Raw genomic sequence first — 11408 nt, 5'->3', positions numbered from 1 at the left:
CATAGTGGTTAAGAGCGCGGGCTACTAACCCCAAGATTCCGAGTTTGATTCCAGGCAGTGACCTGAATAATAATAATAATAATAATAATAATAATAACAACATCGTAAAATGCCTTAGGAATGAGAACCCAAGTTCGAAATTTCCTCAAGACACCTGATGAAGGCTGGAGGGTATGTCAGCTGAAACATTGTCTTAACAAACAAGATGAGGACAAATATCCGTCAAATGTAAATAATGTAAATACTTAGTCTTGTTATAAAGATGTGAGTTTTCCAGTTGGGAAGAGAGTCTAATGACGTCTAAATTTGTGATTGTCCTGCTTCTCATTATCTACATTTGTTAAAATGGAGTTGACCAGAAACTGTGCTAACAGCGACACACTAATTTAAGTGATTTGCTGTCTGGTAAAAGATAAGAATAACTTCAGGTGTTGTTGTCAGAGTAGCAACACATTTTTTACATATCAGACTTTTCATTAGTTGTCTCCACTTGAAAGAGAGAGTGTGTGGGAGGTGAAGACTTGGTGAGGTGCTAAGCAAACTATTTTGCAGTATTGAGGTAAATTCTGTGTTCAATTCCCACTGAGGTTAACTTTGCCTTTCATCTTAGTGATAATATAAGAGAAAATCGAGTGTGAGTTGATGATGTACATGATGAGTGTGTAGTTGTATGGTAGTCTAGCTGTTTGTTCAGTAATGGATACTTGCCAAGCAACATAGAATTACAGAGGCCTGAAGGCATCATATCTATAAAAGATGTACAACATAAGCGTCTGTTAGCATACGTTATTAATGATGGAGAAAGAAAACTTGTGTATTGTGTAGAATGGACACTAAATCATGACAGCCTTCTTACTGGTCATTGTGGTTGTTATCCCTGTGCCAGTGGCATGTAAAAAGCACCATCCGAACGTGGCCGATGCCAGCGTCACCTTGACTGGCTTCTGTGCTGGTGGCATGTAAAAAGCACCCACTACACTCTTGGAGTGGTTGGCGTTAGGAAGGGCATCCAGCTGTGGGAAATACTGCCAGATCAGACTAGAACCTGGTGCAGCCTCCTGACTTCCCAGACCCCAGTCGAACTGTCCAACCCATGCCAGCATGGAAAATAGACGTTAAACGATGATGATGATGATGATGATGACGAAGCAGTGTGAAACAGTGTTTTGCTCAAGAACCCAATGTACCACTTGGTCTGGGAATTAAAACCATAGTCTTGCAATTGGAAGTGCAACACCCTACCCACCAATCCACACACACACGTGAGTGTTATATGAGCTTTTATAAAGAAATCGTTGATGCCTGTGTGAAATGGTAATGTGTCTTTGTAATTATTGCTTTCTCACAGTGTTGACTCATTGTCGTTGGGATATGGCCATGATTAATAGCTGTGTATTTCCCAATGGTTCTCTTCTGCTTTGAGTCACCAACCAATTCACGTTGCTGATTACAACTGTCGACATGTGCACCTGGGTTGGCTTCCTGGTGTTGGCAGTAGCTGTGTGTGGGTGGGCTGGACACATAGTAGCCAGAATAAGGGTGAAGTGGGAAGAGTTTAGGGTGTTCTCATGAAGGGTAGATTGTATGATGCTTGTGTATGAAATGGAATACTGCATGACAGTGAGTCCTGTGTGCTGAAATGTGATTATTGCATAAATGTTGGACAGAAATCCGGTAAGAATGCTCTACCGGATTTTGTACGGTTAGGGTCCATGAACAATGGAACATAAACTGAGCTGAGAGACAAACTGGGAGTGGGAGGAATTTGGTGAAGAGTGTAAGAGGAGACTATGAAGAGGTGCAGGTCTGGGAGTTCCGTGAAGGGTGAGAGTTGAGGAAATCGGCAAGGAGGCAGAGTTATGGAACAGTGGGAAGAAATGGTGAAGACTGGAATCTAGGATATTTAGGATGTTGAACTTCACAAGAAGTCTGGTGTGATGCTCTCCTGAACCAGACCATTCCAACCTATGGACTGTGTATTTGATAAGTGTTTCATTAGTGTCTGTAAATAAAACCAGGATAACTGGAAATGTGTTTTCCACCTGCTTGACATCATCATCATCGTTGCTTAACGTCCACTTTCCATGGTTGGCATGGGTTGGACGGTTTGACTAAGGACTGGCAAGCCAGTAGGCTGCACCAGGCTCCAATCTGATCTGGCAAGGTTTCTACAGCTAGATGCCCTTCCTAACACCAACCACTCCGAGGGTGTAGTGGGTGATTTCACGTGCCACCAGCACAGGAGCCAGTCAGGGGGCACTGGCATTGACCACATTCACATGGTGTTTTTTTTACATGCCACCAGCATGGGTGCCCATCAGGGGGCACTAGCATCGACCACGTTTGCATGGTGCTTTTTACATGTCACCAGTATGGGGAGCCAGTCAGACGGCACTAGCATCAACCCACACTCGAATAGTGCCTATTATGTGCCACCAGCGCTGGTGCCAGTCAGGTGGCACTAGCCATGACTATGATTTCGATTTCATTTGACTCAACAGGTCTTCGCAAGCACATCATATCACGTGCATTATTATTTCTAAGTTTATTTCTACAGATTTTCTGTAAAATTCAGAGCCAGAACTGAAAGTTATGATGTTTTGTATAAGAATACGTCTATGTAAACAATATGATTGAAGACAGAAAACTAGGTAAGGGGTGTATACACGTATTTCAGGATAAAAGAAGATACCCCCCCCCTACTAAAATAGTGGTGTCTCTGAGTAGTTTTTCAACTGTAATTATCTGAAATTTATTAATTTTCCATATTAATTAGTGTACAGTATTATGCTTTTATTCAGTGATTCTCTCATCATAATTTTGGTAAAGTATTATTGTAAGGTCTCTGTTTCTCTGGAGAATTCAGATAAGATGAACATAGACACTCGTAGTTGTTTCTTGTACTTTTGTGAAGTAACTAGAATAATATTTGTCCTTGGAGTAATTATTTTCTGATTAGCATTTTCCTGCTCACTGCATTAAATATATTAACACTTTGTGGCACTGGCACAAGTGCTTTTTACACGGCACCGGTACAATTATTAAACTGCAAAAAAAACCAAAAAAAACCCCAACAAATGCAATTTCTGTGATGTCCGATCTTGGACAGAAAATCTAGGCTACAAAGTTCACTTTGTGCAAAGTTATCCTTCCCCTACTTGTTGCATTCAATCTATTTCATTTGATGCCATGATAAATTAACTGCACGTAAGTTCAGCCAACTGGAACACTACCCCTCCTCCGTTCCCCACTTAGCAATGTATATCTTTAATTAATACAAACCTGTCTAATTGATGTCTCTTTTAATTCATATAAACCTGTTTAACCTATGTCTCCCTGGGGAACATATAAATTTCTCTTTCACATCCAAGAATATAAACTAGATTTTGCATCATCATTTATTCACCCAACCTCTACTACCACATCCTCTTCCCCACCACCACCACCACAACTCGTTTGGAACAGTGAAGCATTGTGTAACCTTATATGGTATACACTACATGATAGTGTGAAACCCTATCATCTCAAGTAACTAATTGGTTTTTAAACTCCATAGTTCTTGTTGCTCAGTCTTGATTGAACAGATTTATGATTAAAGTTGTTCCAAACTTAATTAACCTGTGCTTTATTTATTTATTTATTTTTATCTCGGGCTCTATTTTCCAATGTGTCTTTTTTTAAAGTTTTAAAAAGACAATTGGGTATGATTTCAGGGCGGTTTTGCTGTTATTTCTAACAGGTCAAGCAACCAAATAGAGCCTCTTTTGTTTATGTTTGTGGTGTGAATGTTTTACCCAGTGTCATATACATTATTTACATTTGACGGATATTTGTCATCAACGTTTTGGCTGATATACCTCCAGCCTTCATCAGGTGTCCTGGGGAAATTTCGAACCTGGGTTCTCATTCCTAAGGTATTTTTTTCGATGTTGTTGTTGTTGTTGTTGTTGTTATTATTGCTATTATTATTATTATTCAGGTCACTGCTTGGAATTGAACTCGGAATCTTGGGGTTAGTAGCCCGTGCTCTTAACCACTACGCCATATCCCCGTGGGCAATTATGGAGTGAATTTTAGGGCTTATAAATCTAATATTTTCCTATCCTTTTTTAGATTTATAGCCCCCCCCCCCCCAAAAAAAAAGATATTAAATTTATAAACCCTAAAATTCACTCCATAATTGCCCACGGGCATATGGCATAGTAGTTAAGAGCGTGGGCTACTAGCCCCAAGATTCCAAGTTCAATTCAAGGCAGTGACCAGAATAATAATAACAACATTGAAAAATACCTTAGGAATGAGAACCCAGGTTCAAAATTTCCCCAAGACACCTGATGAAGGCTGGAGGGTATACCAGCCGAAACGTGTTAACAACAAACAAGATGAGAACAAATATCCGTCAAATGTAAATAATATCCATAATTCTTCATCTCTTAAATATAGAACTGCATTATCACGTTAGTGTATACTGATTTCATTAACAGGTATTTTATCTTGAGATTAGATGACAACTAGTCTCCTCAAATCTCAAGAATCTTCCTTAGAATTCTTACAGAATATACAATGGTACATTCCTGCAAGTCATCCATACGAGATTCAATTCCAATTTCTTTCAGTCTTTTACGTAGCATTTTGGGTGTTGTGCCAAATGCACCAATTACTACAGGAATAATTGGTGTCTTAATCTTCCACAATCTCTTCAGCTCTCTGGCATCATCATCATCACCATTATTATTATTATCATTAATATCATCATCATTATTATTATTAAGGTGGTGAGCTGGTAGAATCATTAGCATGCTGGGCAAAATGCTTACTAGTAATTCGTCTGTCTTCACATTCTGAGTTCAAATTCTGCTGTGGTCGACTTTGCTTTACATTATCATTATTGAGTGAGAGAGCAATGCATGCCATCAAAGTGACACTGGGGTTAAAATATACAAAGCTCAGTATACCCATCAGAATTTTAACACTACCGAAGTTAACTCTTCCACTCCAATATTCTTAAAGGTGCTGGATTCTCTATGAGTCTTGACAGTGAGCTCAACCATTTGAATTCCTTCTTCTTGTGAAATTAGCATGTAAATGGTTGAGGCTTCTACAGACACATGTATCCTTAACATAATTCGCAGATTGAACCAGCATCACTTGATTAGAATGGTCCTTTTGAATTACTGGTACAATACAAAGAGAGAATTGACCCTTAGGGCTCGGCTGGGCTGGTATTGACCCTAACAAAGTTTGTGATGCTATTTGAATTCATTGGCACATGAAATGTCATTTGAGTGAGTTCATTGCCAGTGCCCCTGGACTGGCCCCTGTGCAGGTGGCACGTAAAATACACCATTTCGAGCCTGGCCGCTGCCAGTACCACCTGACTGGCCTTTGTGCGGGTGACACGTAAAAGCACCCACTACACTCTCGGAGTGGTTGGCGTTAGGAAGGGCATCCAGCTGTAGAAACTCTGCCAAATCAGATTGGAGCCTGGTGTAGCCATCTGGTTTCACCAGTCCTCAGTCAAATCGTCCAACCCATGCTAGCATAGAAAGAAGACGTTAAATGATGATGATGATTCTTTGTTACACCTTAATGATCCTGCCATTTCACTTGTTAAATTCTTTAGAGAAGATGAAGCATACGAGGGTGTCAAATGGGGTTTGGAACCCACATTTAATTCTTGGTTGAAACCATTTCACTTTATTTACGTGGCTGATGCCTCTGAGAGTAAAATAGAAAAGTCTTAAACACCCATTCTCCCTTCCCATGAAATTGAGGCTGGCACCAATGTTGTAAAATAGGCCACATCTCTTTAAGTGATGTCTAGTCTTAATGATTTCTAATCGTTAATTATTGTTGTTGATATTTAACTCCAAGTAAGTTCTGACTGAGCGCACCTACAATCAATGACATTCTAGTTGTGACCAACCTATCACTGTTGGTGCTGTCAAAGGTCACATTAGCTAACATATTATTTCTATGTATATTTGACTGCTATTTCTAGCAATACTGAAATGGAGAGTATTAACAGAAAACTTTATTTTTAAATTTATTTTATTTTGATTTTTCCTTTAGTTTCATTAAATTCCAAATTCGTCAAACAAATCTGACCAATCACATGTTTGTTTCTTTTTATTCTTATTTATTTTTGGATAAATTTCCCTTTTCGCATAATTCATTCATCAACTTCTGAATAGCTTTTAAAGGGGTCTATGGAATATATTCTATTTCTTTATTTGATGAGTCTACAAAATCCCACAGTTCTGCTGTTACACAAATTGCTATTTTGACATTTTCTTTCTAATTTTTATGACAAACAGACTCTGGTAATTTAGGAAGGGTTAACTCCCTCATAATAAATGGGGGAGATTTTTTGTTATAGTTCTTATGTGTTTGGCTTTTTCCCTCCTGTATTGTTTCACTAATAACCCTATTAGTAATTAAGAGATATCAAGTAATACCATTTATTAGGGTCATCTTCTCCTTCCACTCTGCTCATTCCTTGTTTTCTCTTACATTAAACTCAATCTCATTGTTGTGAATAATCTAGTTGCAGCAGGGAGCCCTCACCATGGGACTCCTGGCCAATGAAGCAGCCTGTTAGAAACAGCAGCCAAATATTTCATATATCACATTTTGGCACTTGAAAAAGAGAGGGACCATTTGAATAATTTAGTTCTAGATTTGACGGGGTTCTGTTGGTTACTATGACAAGTGTTCCAGTTGATTCGGTCAATGGAACAGCCTGCTCATGAAATTAACATGCGCAAGTAGCTGAGTACTCCACAGACATGGGTACCCCTAATGTAGTTCTCAAAGAGATTCAGCTTACACAGAATGTGACAATTCTGGCCCTTTCAAATACAGGTAGAACTCATTTTTGCCAGCTGAAGTGCACAACGTGTCACCAGGAATCGAGCTCCTGACCTTGTGATCATGAGCCAAATACCTTTACCACTAATCTTGAAAAAAGGCAGGATGGCCATGGTGGAGGGCCTTTGATACTCGGTTCGCTCAGTTGAGGCTCATCTCGGACTAAACTGCAACAACAATAATACATGAAGTCATGTATTAGACAAAAATAGAGAAAATGTTTTCAATTTATAGGTGCAAGAGTGGCTGTGTGGTAAGTAGCTTGCTTACCGACCACATGGTTCTGGGTTCATTCCCACTGGGTGGCACCTTGGGCAAGTGTCTTCTATAGCCTTGGGCCAACCAAAGCCTAATGAGTGGATTTGGTAGACGGAAACTGAAAGAAGCCTGTCGTATATATGTATATATATATATATATATATATATATATAATGTGCATGTGTGTGTATATGTTTGTGTGTCTGTGTTTGTCTCCCCAACATCGCTTGACAACCGATGGTGGTGTGTTTACGTCCCCGTAACTTAGTGGCTCGGCAAAAGAGAAACGATAGAACAAGTACTAGGCTTACAAAGAATAAGTCCGGGGTCGATTTGCTCGACTAAAGGCGGTGCTCCAGCATGGCCGCAGTCAAATGACTGAAACAAGTAAAAGAGTAAGGAATATTTAATCTATTTGGATTTCATTAAAGAACAGAGTTTCTTAGCTCTTCAGCATTCAGATTGCTCTGTCAAGTACATTGCTTATCGGTTCACATTGTTTTGCAATTAATCATGCATTTGTCTTGTAGCTTTGAGATTTCAATAACGAAACTGTATGTTTTTAGACTGGGTGCTATTATGTAGCACTGGCATGGGTGCTTTTCTACCTGGCCCCAGCATGGGTACTTTTCCATATGAATAACATGTTGTGTTGGGTCAGTGCGGCCAATTGGAAAGTACACCATCACACACATTTCTTTCTTCCTCTTTCTCTCTCTTTCTGTCTCCTGTCTTGCTCACTCTGAACAGGAGTAGGAGGGGATAAGATAAGGAAAGAAAAGAGTGTGACAGAGAAGGAGATTCTCAGGCAATCATTAAAATGGGATAAAAGTAAGAAAAGAATAAACTCACACACAAATGCACACCCTGAAATATCAGTGGCGAGAGAGATTTTATGATTTCTTTCAATATATAGGTGGATTTCTATAGCATGGAAGATGGATGTTAAGTGATGATGATAATGTCACAGGAAGATAAAGAAAGGAGGGAAGAGAAATTGTGCACACTGCATTGTTTAGGTAGAAAAATTAAGGGTGAAAATAAGAGGATTGATTGATTGATTGATGTGTGAGGGAGCGAGTGAAAGATAGTGTGGGAGAATAAAGACATGAATAGGAAGAGGGGGGGGACGTAAAAGTATGAAATAGGGTAAGATAGAGAAAAAGAAAGAATATTCTGTAAGTTTAGCACATGTTTCTAAATAAATATATACCATGTCTGTGTATAATATGTATGTATGTACATTTAACATATGACAAAGGGATTAAGGATCTGGGTGAAATACTTTATAAGCTTTCTGTGACAAAAAATAAACTAACAAAGGCTAGCAAAATTGACCTTTAACAGACAGAAATCCAGGTAATCTGTACTTTATCAAACCATCACCAGTTCAATTTGTAAATCTGAAGTTTAGTCACCAAGTAAAATTGGTATGTCATTACGGAGTATTATAAAAAAGGGCACAAAAGTAGTGGGTGTTTATTTCTTTTCTTCCGGCTAAGGCTGAAGAGTTTCCTAGTAAAATAGTCACATTTGTTAATCGTTCCTGTAATAAATGAAGTTTAATTTGTTTTCTATTTTATTCAATTGATCAATTATGGGATCAATTAATAAATGGGATTGTTGTACTCTGGATCTATGACTCTCCAACCTTACAAGAATCGTGTAAGCTAACTTGAATATAATATATAAATATCCGTTACCTTTGTGCCTCTTATATAGCTGTGTAGTTAAAAGTTTCAGAGCTGATGCACATGGTTTTGGGTTCAGTCTTGCTGTGCGACACCTTGGAGAAGTGTCTTTTAATATAACCCCTAGCTAACCAAAGCCTTGGGAATGGACCTGATAGACAGAAACTGAAAGAAGGCCATTGTGTGTGTGTGTGTGATCAGCTGCATTGTTTTAACATCTACTTGTGCATGCTTGCAAGGACACAGTTTTCTATTGACCAGCTGCCAATGTTGGGACACAATTTTCTATGGTCAACTACCTATACACCATCTTTTACATGTTTCCAAGCAAAGAAGTAATCCCACCATTTATTAAACAGTAAACAACACAGACGTAATCGTTTACTGCTAATTTTCTGTAGATTTATCTCTTTTAATTGAATGCACACTTTAGTTTGTTTGCTAATTTTGTTTTGTTTTCCCATTTCTCTGATTTGGTTCTTTGTTCCTAACATTTTCCAATATGCCTCTTCAGCAGAGAATCACTGTAGTGATGAATTAAATATCCTCTAGTTGTCACTTGTCATTTCAAGTTCAAATCAAACTGGGTTTGATTTAGATGTTCATTCACACCAGGGTTACATACAGTCAATTTGATACATCTATCCCACAAAAGATTTGGACCTGTGACAAAAAACCAGAGTTTTTACAGATTTAGCGGGCATTGTGGAGTAGCAGATAAGTTTTGCAGTGAACCACACCAAGAATCTCAGCTGCAATTTCCAGATGGCGCTAGAACTCATCACTTATATTATTGATACTCCTGGGAAAAGCATGAGCGTATTATATTATCTTATGTCTGTCTCCTGTAAATTTGTATGTTTATGAGTAAAAAATATAATCCATTATTTCTTACAGCTTTGTCAATGTCTGGCGTTGAGGATGTACGGTCAGTTCTACAGCATTATAACCAATTTGATGATCCAATCGAAAGGTTTCGAGAAAACCAGCGATTACTTCAGGTAAGTGATTATATCACCTTTATCAGAATAACTTGGTCCATTCCTGTTTGAAATGACACTGGGCAATGGCAGAAATTGGAGTAAATAGTCAATGTGTGGGCTTATATGTAGGGGTCAACAAAAGACCATCCCAAGGATACAGTGTCTATCAGCCTAAACCATGAAGGTAATGGAAGAAAGAGAATCTAAAATAGCTTCATGAAGACACTGTTATCACCTGCCTAAATTTACTGATGCCACATTAATGGCTATGTAGAATATGGGAGGTTTATATGCCTCACTTTGTAGTTTCAAGTTTATAGAATTTCCTCACTCTGTTTCGAGTCCTTTGTCCTTTGACCATTTCTTAGATGAATCTGACAAAGGGAAATATGTCTGGTGGTTGATTTCAACCCATTTGATAGCTCGTGTCCTGGACTCCAGGAACAAAGGGAAATAACCCAGTATCACTGCTGGACACACACACATACATACATACCTATGGAAATACAAACACACACACACGCGCACACGATTATGAACACGATGACCACATGCATAAGAAAAAAAAACTGAGCCAAGGGAAATAACTCAATGTATCTATGCTTTTTCTGTACAAATACAAAAATGCCACATGCAGACCTGTGTGTGTGTGCATGGCTAATCATGTGGACATACATGCATGCATACACCATATGCATATATACATATATAGCTGTAACACAGCAAAGATATCTCCAGTGCCCTGTCCACTCCACTATATGCATCACCCTGTAACTTGGTTGGACGGGCTCCTGCCCCTTGTCCATCACATCTTCACCAGGTTTCTCTTATAATGCAAGACACCTTCTCTGTCCCTCAAGGCTACCCCCCCCCCCCAATTTGTGAAGTCTTGTCCTGCAAGTTACTTGGTAACCACACTGCTGCTGGTGCCACGTGGAGAGTAAATTGGTTGGTGTTAGGAAGGGCATCCAGCTGTAGAAGCCAATTCGAAACAGACTGTAGAACTTGATGTAGTTTTCTAACTTTGCCTGTTCCTGTCAAACCGTCCTACCCATACCAGCATGGGAAAAGGGACATTAAATGATATCATCATTTAACATTCGTTTTCTGCGCTAGTATGCAATGGATGGTGTACCAGCAGCTGACAAGGCCGGGAGCCAAACCAGGTTCTCTTGTCTGTTTTTGGTTTAGTTCGACGACTGGCACCCATGCCAACGTCTCCTTCATTGGACACTAAACTCGGCTTGTGAAGACCTGTTGGGGCAAGCGAAAGCGAAATTGTGATGGCACCTGTATCAGTGGAGTGCAAAGAGCACCGTCTGAGCGTGATTGTTGCCAGAGCAGCTGTCTGGCTTCTGTACCGGTGGCACATAAATAGCACCATTTGAGCGTGATCGTTACCAGCGTCGCTTTCCTGGCACATGAAAAGACATTCGAGCGAGATCGTTGTCAGTGTCAATGGACTGGCTCCTGTGCAGGTGGCACATAAAATACACCATTTTGAGCGTGGCTGTTGCCAGTACCACCTGACTGGCCCTCGTGCAGGTGGCACGTAAAAGCACCCACTACACTCTTGGAGTGGTTGGCGTTAGGAAGGGCATCCAGC

The 11408-nt window shown here is 39.5% G+C and overlaps 1 protein-coding gene across 1 annotated transcript in view; it reads left to right on the top strand.

The window, feature by feature from the left end:
- LOC106873759 (mitochondrial import inner membrane translocase subunit TIM50) overlaps positions 1 to 11408 on the top strand; it is a 36745-nt gene that overhangs the window by 23478 nt on the left and 1859 nt on the right. Inside the window, exon 9 of the mRNA XM_014921261.2 lies at positions 9717 to 9820. Within this exon, the coding sequence (XP_014776747.1) occupies positions 9717 to 9820 (104 nt within the window). The remainder of the gene's footprint in view (positions 1 to 9716; positions 9821 to 11408) is intronic.

This window comes from Octopus bimaculoides, chromosome 6, assembly GCF_001194135.2.
Source record: "Octopus bimaculoides isolate UCB-OBI-ISO-001 chromosome 6, ASM119413v2, whole genome shotgun sequence".
Lineage (NCBI taxonomy): Eukaryota > Metazoa > Mollusca > Cephalopoda > Octopoda > Octopodidae > Octopus > Octopus bimaculoides.
This window is presented reverse-complemented; position numbering and strand designations above follow the sequence as displayed.